Source organism: Jaculus jaculus, chromosome 13, assembly GCF_020740685.1.
Source record: "Jaculus jaculus isolate mJacJac1 chromosome 13, mJacJac1.mat.Y.cur, whole genome shotgun sequence".
Lineage (NCBI taxonomy): Eukaryota > Metazoa > Chordata > Mammalia > Rodentia > Dipodidae > Jaculus > Jaculus jaculus.
In genome coordinates, this window is record NC_059114.1 from 4243423 (window position 1) to 4260429 (window position 17007).

At 47.4% G+C, this 17007-nt stretch overlaps 1 protein-coding gene across 10 annotated transcripts in view; it reads right to left on the bottom strand.

Moving 5' to 3' along the window:
- Window positions 1-17007, bottom strand: part of Carmil1 (capping protein regulator and myosin 1 linker 1) — a 263372-nt gene that overhangs the window by 95575 nt on the left and 150790 nt on the right. For all 10 annotated transcript variants that reach the window (XM_045132264.1, XM_045132262.1, XM_045132263.1 and 7 more), the window contains exons 13-16: window positions 16040-16143; window positions 10502-10579; window positions 10277-10353; window positions 3342-3446 (exon numbers count right to left, since the gene is read on the bottom strand). In XM_045132264.1, coding sequence (XP_044988199.1) covers window positions 3342-3446; window positions 10277-10353; window positions 10502-10579; window positions 16040-16143 — 364 coding nt within the window. The remainder of the gene's footprint in view (window positions 1-3341; window positions 3447-10276; window positions 10354-10501; window positions 10580-16039; window positions 16144-17007) is intronic.

Below are 17007 nucleotides of genomic sequence, written 5' to 3' on the forward strand. Positions count from 1 at the left end.
AGATGGTGAGGGGACATGTCCAAGATAAGGCCACATACAACAGTAAACCAGACCAGATTCTCTGGTGGAAAGGCGTCACATTTACATGCATGTACACATTTAGTTAATAAATCTTTTCAATGCTGAACTGGGCAATCCAGCGAGAAGAGAGTGCTGTTCTCTGCAACACCGGAATTATAACCACATCACGTCACAATTCCTCAAGAAGTAGGTTCAGTAAGACAAAATTCAGTACCATTAATAGCAATCAGCTTTCCAAAAAAAAAAAAAAAATACCCAAAGCTGGGTGTGGTGGTACACGCCTTTAATCCCAGCACTCGGGAGGCAGAGGTAGGAGGATTGCCATGAGTTCGAGGCCACCCTGAGACTCCATAGTGAATTCCAGGTCAGTCTGGACCAGACAGAGACCCTACCTCAAAAAAAAAAAAAAAAAAGATACTTAATAGGTTGATATTGTATATATGTACTTACAATGATTGTAATGGGGAGGTAATATGATGGAGAATGGAATTTCAAATGGAAAAGTGTGGGAGTGGGTAGGGAGGGAATTACCATGGGATATATTTTATAATCATGGAAAATGTTAATAAAAATTAAAAAAAAAAAAAAAGAAACAAAAAATCCTAAGTGTATGTGTTTTGAATACTAGGACCCAAGCGGGTGGCAATCTGGGAGGCAGGGCCTTGCTATAGAGAGATATGTCGTGGGGGACAAGACCTTGGAGCTTAATAGTCTAGCTTGTGAGCGTTAGATAGCTTATGCTCACTCTTGCTGCTTCCTGGCAGCTGCTGTGGCAAGCTGTGATGCCTAGCTCCTGCCATCCTTTCCCTGTCGTGATGAAACTGGCCCTAGACACTGTAAGCCAAAACAAGCCCTCCTTTCCCCCATCAGCTGTTGAGTCTGCCTTCACCTCTGAGCTCTGACTCTGACAGGGTAACATTTCTTCTTTCCTTCCCTTCTCATCTTTGGATGCTGGCTAAAATCCAAAGCATGCTTGCCTTAACACTGTGGGGCTAGTCCATCTTTGTCTCAATAAATCTCCTTGGCCTTGCTCAAAAAGAAAAGGGGGAGGGGACACAGAGAAATGGATAGGAGAGAAGAGAAAAAGAAAAGAAAACGCAGCCAGGAAGGGTTCAGCTCAGGGTGCCACCTGCCACCTTCCAATCCCTGACGGCATCAACTCTGTGTAGATTTCAAATTACCGTCACGCATTAGCCGGACATGTGGAATTTGGGCTCATGAGTACCTTTAGCCCTGAAGCCTTTCTTCCTCATGCTAAAATTTTCATTTTATTAAACACAGAAAGCCAGGCATGGGTGGCTCATACCTATAGCCCCAACATGCAGAAGACTGAGAGACAGGGGGATTGCCATGAGTCTGAGGCAGCATGGGCTACAGAGTGAAACTGTAAAAAAGCAAAACAAGGGCTGGAGAAATGGCTTAGCAGTTAAGGCATCTACCTGCGAAGCCAGAGTACCCAGGTTCAATTCCCACATAAGTCAAATGCACAAGGTGGGCAGATGCACCTGGAGTTTGTCTGCAGTGGCTAGAGGCCCTGGTACATTCATTCTCTATATGCCTTTCCCTTTATCCCTGTCTCTCTCCCTCCTCTCATCCCTCCCTCTTCCCTCTCAAATAAATAAATAAAATATTTTTTTAAAAAAAAAAGCAAAACAATGAAAGAATCCATACAAATACAAAGCTAAAGAGAACATGGATTCGCCATGGGAAATCGCTCACATATATAATAGGTCACAAGATATTTTTTCAAGGTAAGGTCTCGCTCTAGCCCAGGCTGACCTGGAATTTACTATGTACTCTCAGGGTGATGCTTCCCGAGAGCTGGGATTAAAGGCATGTGCTACCACACCCAGCTAGGTCACAAGATTTAGCCATGACAAGATATGTTTTAAGTGTAGTGTTTATAAGCATAGGGTGAAACAAAGCACAGTAAATTCAGCCTTACTGAGGCATGCAATATTGCAAAAAGGCAATTATAATCGCCAATAAACAGCTGGTTCTACATACGAGGGTCAGCAATACTCAGAGAACTGGAACGCTCCGACCGGGTCCCCGGGGTGCTGATGGCACAGTGAGGACGAGGGTTAGGGCAGTACCCAGGCTTGCTTGGCTCTCGGGGCGCCCCGTGTCGAGCACACCTCAGGAGCTTGGCACATATGAGCTGCATGAGTCAGGACAGGAACATGATCCAATTACAAAGCACTCTTCAGAATCCTGATTCTGATAACTTCTGCGCAGGCATACGTATGACCAAGCCCGGAGGCACTGTGTGTGTGTGTGTGTGTGTGTGTGTGTGTGTGTGTGTGTGTGTGTGTGTGTACACGCACACATGCTCACGTGTGACTTTTACACCTAGAGACTAGGTCTCCAATGTTAATTTGAATGCAAAAACACTTTTTGGGATGGGGAGATTGCTCAGTGATTAAAGGCACGGGCTTGCAAAGTCTGATGGCTTTGGTTCGATTTCCCATATCCACATAAAGCCAGAAGCACCAGTGGTACGTACATCTGGAGTTAATTTACAAGGGCAGGAGGCACTGGCTCACTCCTTATTTTTTCTCTCTCTCTCTCTCTCAAATAACTAAATATATAGATTTGTTTAGAAAAAGAAATTACACATACAAGGATAGACCTAAATGTCAAGGACAGAAGTTACTTAAAAAAAAAAAAACAAAAAAAACAGTAGTTCGTGTAAGAACATCTTAAGTCTTTCATTAATACACATTAATTATGCATGTGACTGAGGGGTCACTATGGAATTCCCACACATGCGAAGAACACAACTTTTCTATGACATCAGTGACTGCCGTCAAGGTTACAAATCACAAGAGGAATTTGAAAAGAAGATGCCTTGTACAACGTACTTGAAAACTGTCAGGGCTGGAGAGACGCTCAGCAGTTAAGGCACTTGCCTGCAAAGCCTAAAAACCCTGGCAGTTCAATTCCCTAGTGCCCACGTGAAGCCAGGAGGTACACAAAGTGGCCCATGCATCTGGGGTTCGTTTCCAGTGGCTGGAGGCCCTGACATGCACAGCGTGTGCCTGTTCTCTCCCTCCTGCACACTCTCTGTCTCTCTCTCTCTCAATCTCTCTCCCTCTCTCTCTCTCTCTCTCTCTCTCTCTCTCTCTCTCTCTCACTCTCACTCTCGTTGCAAATAAGTAAAATTCAAAATTCACAAGAATAAACTGTCTCAGAGTAAGCAGGCATTCCCATTGGCCTTTCCTGCCCTCGGCTTATGCGTCTTTCTCTCTTTCCTTAAGCACACTCACCATCACAAATTGACCCTGAGAAGCTCTGGAGGACATGAAACAACCACTCACTTCAAGGGCTCCGGAGACAGCTTGGTGCCAGAGAGGTTGACATGCATCAGAGCCAGAGAACTACTGAAGAACTGCTTGAACGACGGGGGCACTTCTTTTACTTTCCTGAAAAAAAAAAACATACACACACACACACACAAGTGTCATTCATGCACATTGGTTACAATCCCGTGCAGCGTGAGCACTGGTTTTCCTGACTCAAAACAATTTCTTGGACTGGAGAGATGGCTCAGCAGTTAAGACACTTGCCTACAAAGCCTAACGGTCTGGGTTCTGTTCCCCACGCCCCACGTGATGCCAGAGACACAAAGTGGCACATGCATCTGGAGTTTGTTTGCAGTGGCTGGAGGCCCTGCTGCACCCATATACATTTATTCATTCATTCATTCATTCTCTCTCTCTTTCCTTGCATATAAATAAGTAAAATATTTTTTAAAAAAATAATAGTTCATCCAGATGTGGTGGTGCACACCTTTAATCCCAGCACTCAGGAGGCAGTAGTAGGAGGACCACCATGAGTTCAAGGCCACCCTGAGACTACTGTGTGAATTCCAGGTCAGCCTGGGCTACAGTGAGATCCTACCTTGAAAATAATAATATTCAGCCAATCAAAAGCTACATAGAAATATAAAACAAGTGTCTGAACCTGAAATGTATAAATCTAACAGTATCAGAGAAATGATGTGAGTGGTTAAGATATCATTAAACCCGTAAAACCTTTCTTATATTCCATAGCTAATGAACTCTAAGTAATTTCATTTTACCCTGTGGATCGTTAGGAAGTTATATATGGTGTTTTAAAAACATATATGTCACTTGTATATTTTCCATCAAGCTGAGACCTCTCCCTCTGGACACCATCAGTGTAGGGCACCACTACCTACATTTATCAGAGCGTATGGTGGTTTTGTTGGCTGGTATTCCAGACGGGGCAAAAAGAGTACAAGCTGGCCTCGAACTCAATATGTACTTGAGGGTGGTCTTGAACTCCTGACCCTCCCGCTTCCGTCTCCCAGGTGCTAGGACTAGAGGCATGTGGCTTCTAAGGATCCAAACTCAGCTCCTCAAGCTTGCACCACAAACACTTTATGCTCTGCGTACCTCCCTGGCCCTTGATTTGTTTGCTTTGAGGCCAGGTCTCACCATGGAGCTCAGGTCAGCCTTGAACCTGAGATACTCCTGCCTCTGCCTCCCAACTGCTGGCACAATGGATCCATCTAACCACACAGGGCCCGGCAGTGTGATGTGCAGCAACACGGTGAACCAGGGTGGAAGACAGGAAAAGCACAGGAGGGGAGTGCAAAAAGCTTACACAACCAAGAACCTCTGGGTCTACTACCTCCAGACTGCAAACCAACCCACTCACGCTGAATGCCAGATGCAAGACTGAACCACACGAGGACACCGCTAATGCACCCTATTGTGGTGACGGGGGAGTCGTGGAGGAAAGCACAGAGCTTGGTGGAGGGGAAGGTGGAATGAACACCTTCCTGCAAGGACTGAAGGAAACCAGGACTGAAGCCCTGGAATCAATCTATGCACGTCAGACGTGAGGGAAAGCAGACAGGTCGTCATGGGAAAGCACCAAGCTGACCCAGAGGAAGGAGTCCTCTCCTGAGAGGGTGATTCACAGTGGACGGAGGGCCTTGTGGAATATCAGGACGGGGGTGGGGAGGACACCCCAGGGATCTGCCTCAGTCAGAAAACAGTCATTAGTATTCCACATTCAAAGGTCATGGAGAATGTGACAACCTCAGGTTATTTGGAAGAGAAAAGGTAAGCCATGAGACTCTTAACTGAGATGCCTTAAAAAAAAAAAGGGGGGGGGGCGTGGTGGCACAAGCCTTTAATCCCAGCACTCGGGAGGCAAAGGTAGGAGGATCGCTGAGAGTTTGAGGCCACCCTGAGACTACAGAGTGAATTCCAGGTCAACCTGAGACCACAGAGTGAATTCCAGGTCAACCTGGGCTAGAGTGAGACCCTACCTTGAAAAAAAAAAAAATCATCGAACAGGGATTAGAGAGTTGTCTCAGCAGTTAAAGGCACTTGCTTGCAAATCCTGATGGCCTGGGCTCCATTCAACAGGACCCCACTAGCTGAAAGGAAGGCACGAAGTGGTTTCAGTGTCCAGTGCTCATCTGCAGCAGTAGGAGGCCCTAGTATACCCATAACACACACACACACACACACACACACACACACACACACACACACACACACACATCAGTTTAAAAAACATACAGATGAGGGAACTTGGAGGAGTGCAGTCACTTTATTACCATTACCATTACTATTACCATTACAGCCTCGCCTATCTTGACTGACATAAAATTACCTGAGAACAAAAGTATGACCTAGCCTGACTAACAATCCATCCTTCCATATAAATGCATTAATTTTAACATAATTACTAAGGATGTTGCATAACTCAGTCTGGGTTAGGTACTGGGTTTTAAACAGTTTAATCACAACCTTTCACTTGGGAGACAAGGCATTTGTCGGCACAGATCTCTGCTCTACAGAGAATCCGCCATCCCAGAATCCACAGGCACATGAGCCCAGAAGAGTGGATGACACAAAAAACTTTGTGAGCTGTGCTGTCGTGTTGGAATTCAGCTCCTCTGTCTATCACTGCTCCGCCCCAGCAGGGCTCTGGGACCTGTCTTCCGACAGGAGCCACCAGGACAGCTCCAGTGAACAGTCTGCAGCCTCCCTCACAATAAAGCACCTCTGGAAACGCTCGGCATCTCCTGCCACTCTTATCGTGGAGACTTTACACTAACCACACTGTGGAGGAACGTGGCACTTACTTCAGCTATTGTGATGGTTTACCACACTCCATTTCTTAAAAAGATTTAGGAAGATGCTATTAAATTATAGCTTAGGAGATACAAACCTTAGAGCTAAAGGACAGGAATGAAATGTTCCTGTGTAGCAGGAAGAGGCTTCTGGAAATGGAAAAGCCCACCTAGATAACCAGACTGGGGTGGGTCTTTCCTAGGCTCTGAATGGGGGTTGAGCTAAACAGCCCCAAATGCTAGGCTTCTGTATAGGAGATTGGTCTAATGCTTCTAGGAATCCGGGAAGCCCATTGTTCTAGGAAAGGGGAATTCCTTTCTAGGGAGGGACTAAGGTTGAGTTTAAGAAAAAAATTTGTCCAGGGAACGCCTTTCTAGGGAGGAGCACTCCACCTTTTTTTTTTTTTTTTTTTTTTTTTGAGGCAAAGTCTTATGTAGTCCAGGCTGGCCCTGAACTCACTATGTAGTACTGAACTCCTGGTCCACTTGCAAAATACCTCCCAAGTGCTGTGATCACAGACATGTGCCACCACACCTGGTTAGTTCCTATCAATCTTGAAGTGATGGATTCAAAGGACTTGGACATAAGATACATTTATAAGGGTCACCAAGTGGAGGACAGCATGTCACAACTCTAAATTTTCCAAATAAGTGAAGGTTATCCCCTTGAAAAAGGCTTTTAGAAACTTAGTAGTAAGCTGGGGATACAGGACTATAGTTCAGTGGTGGGATGTGGGATACAGGACTATAGTTCAGTGGTAGGATGTGGGATACAGGACTATAGCTCAGTGGTGGGATGTGGGATACAGGACTATAGCTCAGTGGTGGGATGTGGGATACAGGACTACAGTTCAGTGGTGGGATGTGGATACAGGACTATAGCTCAGTGGTAGGATGTGGGATACAGGACTATAGTTCAGTGGTGGGATGTGGATACAGGACTATAGCTCAGTGGTAGGATGTGGGATACAGGACTATAGTTCAGTGGTAGGATGTGGGATACAGGACTATAGCTCAGTGGTAGGATGTGGGATACAGGACTATAGTTCAGTGGTGGGATGTGGATACAGGACTATAGCTCAGTGGTAGGATGTGGGATACAGGACTATAGTTCAGTGGTGGGATGTGGATACAGGACTATAGCTCAGTGGTAGGATGTGGGATACAGGACTATAGTTCAGTGGTAGAATGTGGGGTACAGGACTATAGTTCAGTGGTAGGATGTGGGATACAGGACTATAGTTCAGTGGTAGGATGTGGGATACAGGACTATAGTTCAGTGGTAGGATGTGGGATACACGACTATAGTTCAGTGGTAGGATGTGGGATACAGGACTATAGCTCAGTGGTAGGATGTGGGGTACAGGACTATAGCTCAGTGGTAGGATGTGGATACAGGACTATAGTTCAGTGGTAGGATGTGGGATACACGACTATAGTTCAGTGGTAGGATGTGGGGTACAGGACTATAGTTCAGTGGTAGGATGTGGGATACAGGACTATAGCTCAGTGGTAAGATGTGGGATACAGGACTATAGTTCCGTGGTAAGATGTGGGGTACAGGACTATAGCTCAGTGGTAGGATGTGGGATACAGGACTATAGCTCAGTGGTAGGATGTGGGGTACAGGACTACAGTTCAGTCGTAGGATGTGGGATACAGGACTATAGTTCAGTGGTAGGATGTGGGATACAGGACTATAGTTCAGTGGTAGGATGTGGGGTACAGGACTATAGCTCCTTGGTAGGATGTGGGATACAGGACTATAGCTCAGTGGTAGGATGTGGGATACAGGACTATAGCTCAGTGGTAGGATGTGGATACAGGACTATAGCTCAGTGGTAGGATGTGGGATACAGGACTATAGCTCAGTGGTAGGATGTGGGATACAGGACTATAGCTCAGTGGTAGGATGTGGGATACAGGACTATAGCTTGTTGGTAGGATGCTTGCCTAGCACATGTGATATCCTAGTCTCAAGGTCAGTATTAGAAAAAGAAAAAAATAACAGGTAACTGGTAGACTATAGAGGTAACTCTAATATTAGGCAACAGTCTATGTTACTGAAGGAAATGTTATCATGAGACCTGCTGTTTAAAACATGTGGTCATAGTCACGAATGTGACGGGATGAACTAATCTATTGGACAGCTCTGGATTCCACACCCATATGGAACATGCATTTTTTCTTTTCATATTGGTTTTTTTTGACATAGGGTCTCACGTTAGCCCAGGTTGACCTGAAACTCACAGCCATCCTTCCCCCTCCCCTCCCTAGAGCTGGGGTTGAAGGTGTGCACCCCCACACCCCGTAGAACATGCACCGTCATCCGTCTTTCCATCTAAAGCAGAGGCTGCTTCTCCATCTGTCCGAGTGGACTGCCTGATGCTGCGAGCAGGCCCAATTGGAGGAACAGTGAGATGCAGAAACGGGCCTCTGCTCTGCAAAGGATGAGCGTGGGAGTCAGGACATGTGCTCCCTTTGTCTTAGAGTTGGCTCACACTCACATCTAAGCTCACCACTGAGAAGTGTCTACGTGGCTCACACTCACATCTAAGCTCACCACTGAGAAGTGTCTACGTGGCTCACACTCACATCTAAGCTCACCACTGAGAAGTGTCTACGTGGCTCACACTCACATCTAAGCTCACCCCTGAGAAGTGTCTACGTGGCTCACACTCACATCTAAGCTCACCCCTGAGAAGTGTCTACGTGGCTCACACTCACATCTAAGCTCACCCCTGAGAAGTGTCTACGTGGCTCACACATCTATGTTCACCACTGAGAAGTGTCTACGTGGCACACACTCACATCTATGTTCACCACTGAGAAGTGTCTATGTGGCTCACACTCACACCTAAGCTCACCACTGAGAAGTGTCTATGTGGCTCACACTCACACCTAAGCTCACCACTGAGAAGTGTCTATGTGGCTCACACTCACACCTAAGCTCACCACTGAGAAATGTCTACATGGCTCACACTCACACCTAAGCTCACCATGGAGAAGTGTCTACGTGGCTCACACCCACATCTAAGTTCCCCTCTGTCTACCTAAGTCTCTAAAAAGGATTTTATCTCATTAAGAGAGTGGACTTGTGGAGGTATGCGGAACAGAGCACTACCACGTAGTTCACACAGCGGCTGACCTTCCTGAAGAGAAGCATTAGCCTGTGTTCTTATGAGATCTAGCAGAGGCTGGGAGGGTGGATCAGTGTGAGATCTAGCAGAGGCTGGGTGGACGGATCAGTGTGAGATCTAGCAGAGGCTGGGTGGACGGATCAGTGTGAGATCTAGCAGAGGCTGGGAGGACGGATCAGTGTGAGATCTAGCAGAGGCTGGGAGGGTGGATCAGTGTGAGATCTAGCAGAGGCTGGGAGGACGGATCAGTGTGAGATCTAGCAGAGGCTGGGAGGATGGATCAGTGTGAGATCTAGCAGAGGCTGGGAGGGTGGATCAGTGGCTCAAGGCGGTTGCTGCCAGACCACATTCAATTCCTCAGCACCCGCATAAAGCCAGATGCAAAAAGTGTCACATAAGCCAGGCGGGGTGGCATACGCCTTTAATCCCAGCACTCGGGAGGCAAAGGTAAGAGAACTGCTGTGAGTCCAAGGCCAGCCTGAGACTACACAGTGGATTTCAGGTCAGACTGGGCTATGGTGAAACCCTACCTCAACCCTCCCCCAGAAAAAATAAAAGTGGCACACGTGTCTGGTGCACATTTATGATGCCAAGAGACCTGGTGGGCACACACACACATACATGTGCAATTAAATAAACTAAGCACACACACACATCATGTATGTCTGTGTGTAACAGCAACAAAGGCCCTGGGCTTTTCAATGCCCCATGTTCACAGACAACAGTTCAAAGAGCATCTTCCACATACAACATTCAACTTCCAAGCTGAACATGGAGGCTCACACACTTGCAAGCTTAGCACCCGGGAAGCTAAGCCAGGTGAACTGTACGAGGTCAATGCCAGCCTGAGCTACCTCGTGAGTTCCAGGCCAGTCTGAGCTACAAAGTGAAACTCTCTCAAAACAAAACAAAAATCCCTTCCATCAATCTCTTTCCTTATCCCTCCAACTTCCTCTGAGAAGATGTCACGCCTTGCCGACAAGGGGTCCCTCCGTACCTGTGAGAGAAGACAGTTCTGGAGAGGTTGAGCACCGCCAAGCACTGAAGACACCCCCTCAACAGAGCGCCGCACACCTGAGGAGCAAGCAAGGCATGGTCACTTCCACGTCACTCCTGGCCCATCACGGTATTTGCTTAGTGACACAGACCCTCTAACCCATAAAAATAGCTGTTCTAAGACACCGCCCCGCAATCCCCCAAGGCAACAGGGGATAAAAATCACCATGTCCAAAGAACATTCTGTGTTGGATAAATCCAGATGAACAATGGCGTTGGGCTGGGCCAAAAAATTGTACATGTGCTGAAAAGGAAAGAAATTTAAATGTTAGGATCTAGAAAACCACATCCCACCACATGAGCAGCTGTTTTACATGGAAGTCTCTTGGGGCTGGAGAGATGGCTTAGCGGTTAAGGCAAAGCCCAAGGACCCAGGTTCGATTCTCCAGTGCTCATGTAAGCCAGATGCGCAAGTTGGCTGGCACGTGCGTCTGGAGTTCGTTTGCTGTGGCTAGAGGCCCTCTCTCCCTCTCTCTCAAATAAATAAATAAGGAAGGAAGGAAGGAAGGAAGGAAGGAAGGAAGGAAGGAAGGAAGGAAGGAAGGAAGGAAGGAAGGAAGGAAGGAGGGAAGGATGTCCATCTCATGCACAACCCCAGGATCCTGCCCCACTGCTCCACCAATAAGATCTATCAAACTTCCTGTCGTTCTATCAGCTTCTCTGAGAACAAAATTCCAAAGGGCACTTAAAATAAAATCACACTGGTGTGACCAAAAAAAGGCCAAGTGGAATCTTGGCTGCCCACCCCTCTTTTATACATGACCTCTTTCCTGATTAGCTCACTTTTTATTATATAATTCTGGAGTGGTGCTAATTATTTTCAGTTCCTGAGTGTGCAACTATCCCCGGAGCTGCGGACACCCTACCAAAATGCTAACCGCTGTGTCACTGTGGAAGTGGTTAAAGAAGGACCCCCTCCTTTGAATTTGAGCCACCTAACAGCTTGGGGTTGTACTCCCTTCTGCCCAACATTCTTAGTGACTTCCAAAAATCTAACAAGATTGGCCAAGGAGAACTATCCATCCAGCAAAATAAATAAATCAATAAATTTAAAAAATAAAATTCAGATTTACCTAAGATTTCTGGTTTGGGGTGGGTGTTAACAATGTCTAAACTTTCCCCCACCCCATCCCCACCCATGTCAGGCCACTAAAAACAATGAAATAAACAAGCCTTGTTCTGTAGTTACCCAGTGTGAACAGGAGCCAAAGTTCCCCCATGCCCCACAAGCACAGGCATCAGAGTCTCTTCTCTGCACCACAGACAAGCTTGTGTTCAAAGCACCTCAGCCGCGGGCTGACGCTCAGGGACGTGCGGCAGCCAGGGCTGGACAGCTGACCCGGCAGCTAGCTGGGCTCCTGTGCAAGCAGGACGGCCTGAGGGGGACCCGAGATGGTCTGAGTTTGAATCTCCGACTCCCACACAAACAGCTCGGTGTGGCCACGTACACCTGTAACCCCAGTCCCTCAAGGAAGCAGAGTGCAAACTCAGCCGAGCCCCACAGGCTGAAAAATCAGTAAAGAGATGCTCAAAACAAGCCCTGTTGGAAAAGGACTCAAGTGGGACATCCAACATTCTGTAAGTACCCTCCTGCTACAGGGGGGTATATGTGCTGCCACCCCCAACACACACACTAAACACACCACAGCAAAACTTTATAAAAAGGGGGGGCTCTAGAGATGGCTTAGCGGTTAAGGCATTTGCCTGCAAAGCTACAGGACCCAGGTTCAACTCCCCAGAACCCACGTAAGCCAGATGCACAGAATGGTACATGCATCTGGAGTTCATTTGCAGTGGCTGAAGGTCCTGGTACACCCATTCTCTCCCTCTCCCTCTCCCTCTCCCTCTCTCTCTCTGTATCTCTCCATGCCTCTCCCTATCTCAAATAAATAAATAAAAACTTAATGCAGCAGCTAAACTCTATGGTGCTTTAGAAGAAAATCCTCTCCAGTAAGGAGTTCAGAACACAAAATTAGCCTGCAGCTGCCTGAAGGAACACAGAAGTCAGGGACAGCACCAGGAGAAGCGCGGGGCACTTGTGTGAGCATCCACGGGCGGTCGCTCTCAGTATTTTCTGGCACTGGCGACCAGAAGAGACATTTCATTTTGGTGTGCTTCTGCTTCCAGACACCAGCTGGGGGAGCGCTTATCAACCCACTTTGTGAGGAGACCCCTCTGTGGCCACAATCTTCACAGGCTCCTTCCCAGAAGGCACAGGCAAGTCTGTGCACGGGTGTCCAGGGCTCCCCAAACCTCCCTGTGACCCTGGCTGAGAGATCACCCCCACCCAGCCTACTCACTCCAGTCCACTGGCCCCAGAGGCAAGTTGAAACAAGACCCACCCCTGGCCAGGAAGGGCTGTCTCCAGCTGTTTTGTCGTCAGAGGCAATTCCTGATACCCTTCAGCTAGCTCAGTCTTATGACTTCCTCTGTGTCTCTTTGTTATGTTTAGTTTTGCTGAGACAGGGTCTTGTTATTTTTCGAGGCAGGGTCTCACTGTAGCCCAGGCTGACCTGGAATTCACTATGTCGTCTCAGGGTTGCCTCGAACTCACGGCAATCCTCCTACCTCCTCCTCCCAAGTGCTGGGATTAAAGGCGTGCGCCACCGCGCCAGATGAAGCAGGGTGTTCCTCTGCAGCACAGGCTGGCATGATACTCATGAACGCAGCCTAAGCTGGACTCTGACTTGTGCCCGTTCTCCCTTCAGCTTCCAAGTACTGGGATTTCAGGATGAGCCACCACGCTCCGTCCTCAGCCCCTTCCCTCTCAACCTCTGCTGTGCCACTGTGATGTTCTAATGCCTGGCACTGCCTCGGTCTGGGAAGGGGTGGGGGGATGGAGGAAAGGTGCATGAACCATTGGTGACCGTGGAAAGTGCATGGGTAAGGCCGGGGCACCAGGAGATAGGTAATGATTACTGATTTGCAGGTATGAAGGAGGGGGAACGTAAAAACGAAACAGCCTCCATTTGTATTCCCTGCCTTGCAAGTAAAATAAAATAAATTTCAGGGCTGGATGGATGGCTTAGCGGTTAAGGCATTTGCTTGCAAAGTCAAAGGACCCAGGTTTGATGCCCCAGGACCCATATAAACCAGATGTGTAAGGGGGCCCATATGTCTGGAGTTTGTTTGCGGTGGCTGGGGATCCTGGCATGCCCATTCTCTCCCCCCCCCCCATCAAATAAATAAATAAATAAAAATAAATAAGTATAAATAATTTTCAGTGTTTCTCATCCCTACAAAGCAGAATGTAAATTAACCCCCCCCCCACAAGAAGCTCACTTGCTACACACACCAATTTCTTCTAAATTCTGTTATGGCAACCAAAAGGGGCCATTTACCACCCACGGGAATGAGATCACAATGAACTCTTCCTGTCAGTAAGATCTGCCAAACGTTTACATGACTGCTCCGATGCAAAACAAAACAAAAAGGTCTCATCATAGGGCTGGGGAGACAGCTCAGTACTTAAAGGCACTTTCTTGCAAAGCCTGCTGTCCCAGGTTCGATTCCCCAGTACCCATGTAAAAGCCACGTGCACAAACTGATGTATGCATCTCGAGTTTGTTGGCAGTGGCAAGAGGCCCAGGAGCATCCATGTTCACTCTTTCTCTCTTCCCCTTTCCTCACAAATACGTAAATAAAACTCTACAAAATCTTGTTATAACCTAGGAGATATTTTTTTGCCTTCACAATTGAATGCCAATAATTAGTTGCTCTTGATAACTTCTATTTCATTCATAGAACAGTCTGGGACCGAAGTTAACCCAGTAGCCCCTTTTAAAAACAATACAATCAAAACTGGCAGACATGGCGGCTCACAGCTGTAATCTCAGAATGTGGGAGGCTAAGGCAGAGGGATCACCATGAATGTGAGGCCACCCTTGGCTACAAAATAATACCCCGCCAAAAAAAAAGAGCACAGGGGCTGGAGAGATGGCTTAGAGGTTAAGGCATTTGCCTATGAAGCCAAAGGATCCAGGTTTGATTCCCCAGGACCCACATAAGCCAGATGCACAAGGTGGCACATACATCTGGAGTTTGTTTACAGTGATGAAGGCTCTGGCATGCTATTCTCTCTAATATCTATCTGCTTATATATCTCTCTGTGTCAAATAAATAAAAGTAAAATAATTTTTTAAAGGTTTTTAAAAGTACTATTCCCAACAATACTATTTAATAATGAAATATCCCCCCCCCCAACCAAAGAACTTGAACTTCAGGATTATTAAATTAGAAAAACAACTAATTGTGGTGACAGACTACATTTAATTAAGAAAGGTTCTAAAATGTCCACTAAACTACTTTGTAATGTTGTAGCATGTTTTAAAGGTGCCATGGTCAGGAGAAGCGTAGAACAAACTAGGAAGTCAGGGTGAGAAATCATTCTGGGGTCTGGAAAAATGGGTCAGTTAGTAAAGTGCTTGCTTTACAAGCATAAAATCTTCAGCTGAATCCCCAGAACCCTTGTTAAAAAGAAAATGCCAGGCATGGTGGTGCATGCTTGTACTTCTGGCCATAGCAAGGCACAGGTAAGCAGATCCCTGGGGCTCACTGGCCAGCCAGTCTAGCCTAATTATCAACTCCCTCCAGGCCAGTGAGGAACCCTGTCTCAAAAAAGCGGAGGAGTGAGGCTGGAGAGGTGGCTCAGCAGTTCAGACACGTTCCTGAGAAGCATAAGGACCCAGGTTCAAATCCTTAGTACCAACATAAAGCTAGATGCATGAGGTAGCTCATGCTTCTGGAGTTCATCTGCACTGGCTAGAGGCTCTGGGGTGCCCATTCTCTCTCCCTCTCCCCCACCTGCAAATAAATAAATAAAAGAGCATGAGCTGGGCCATAGGGGAGTATGCCTTTCATCCCAGCATTAATGGAACCCTGCCTCACAAAAGAGAGAGAAGGAGACACCAGAAGAATGATACCCGAAGTTGTCCTCTGACCTCCACATGCAGAAACCCACACATGAACACACCCACACACAAATGCACAAATACGTGCCTGCAAAAAAAAAAAAAAGAATAAAAAAAAAGGAAAAAGAAACTGTTCTAACCTTACCATAAATATGGCCACTTTGTGGCGAAGGACATGGCTCAGTGGACAAAGTGAGGGCCAGGTGCACGTGTGCACACAGGTGCGCACGTACACACACACACACACACACACTGAGTTTGGATCCTTAGAACCCCCGGGACAATGCCAGGTATGATATACCTACCTGTAATCCCACAGCTGGGGAGCAAGAGACGGGAGGACCTCTGAGGCTTGCTGGCTAGCCAGTCGAAGCTGACTGGGTGAGCTGTAGGGCCAGGGAGAGACCCTGTCTCAAAAAAATGAGGTGGGGCTGGAGAGGTGGCTTAGCGGTTAAAAGGCACTTGCCTGCAAAGCCAAAGGACCCAGGTTCGACTCGCCTGGTCCCACATAAAGCCAGATGCACAAGGTAGCACATGTGTCTGGAGTTCGTTTGCAATGGCTGGAGGCCCATTCTCTCTCTCTCATAAATAAATAAATATACATATTTTTAAATGAGGTGGAGAAGTGACAGGAGACAGAACCCAACATCAACCTCTGGCCCCACAAGCGTGTGCATACACACTACCATACACACAAACATGCACACATACCGTACACATATATGCATGCAAACAAACAAACAAACAAAAAAAAGTATAGCTCCTTTGGAGAGGGAGCCAAGGACAGGACTTACCGAGAGGTCATCCCCGCGAAGGGCGTTCCCTGAGAGGTCGAGGTGGGTGAGGGTGGAGGCGGTCAGCGGGTTGGCACTGAGTGACTGAGAAAGGCTATTCACCCCTGCAAAGATGGGAACAGCTCAAGCCCAGTTCCCACTCCAGGAAACAGAATGAGGTATGTGGGCTCCCATCAGTGGGCCGGCAACCCCGTCAAATTGCTCAGCAAGAGTTAACTGTGAGCACAGCCCCCAGGTGGGCACAGCAGTGTCTTCTCCTGACCAGCCCTCAGGAAGCCAGGATGCTCACCCAGGAGCGCATGCTTACAGCACTGAGCATGTATGGACGTTTTTCTTGGTCAACATTCCCTCAATTATACAGTAGAGCGCTGGTTTGTTACATAGATTTACATTATACCCGGCATCCAGGCAATCTCTAGCAATGGTCTAAAGAACACGGGGCGATATGTGAAGGTCCTGTGCAAATGCTGGGCTGTGCTATAAAAGGCACCCAGCCGGCACTGGGGGAGAGTGTTGGAACCAAGCTCTGGGCTGAGCGGTAACTGTCTTCACCATCCCGTGAGGCAGCAGTTCTCATGGAAACAAGAAGCCACAGCATTGGACACGGGGAGGAGGCGGCTTCGATTAGCTGAGCTTCATGAAAGGAGCAGGCACTGGAGACAGGCTTAACGCCCAAAGGCTGCCTCCGGGAAAACAGGCTAACTTCCTCCAGATTGTCCTATTATTGGTGCGCGTCAATTTGCTTTGTTTCGATTCTCCTTTTTTTTTATTTTTTATTTATTTATTTTTTTTAATTATTTATTTATTTATTTATTTGAAAGCGACAGACACAGAAAGACAGATAGAGAGAGAGAGAGAGAATGGGCGCGCCAGGGCCTCCAGCCTCTGCAAACGAACTTCAGACGCGTGCGCCCCCTTGTGCATCTGGCTAACGTGGGACCTGGGGAACCGAGCCTTGAACCGGGGTC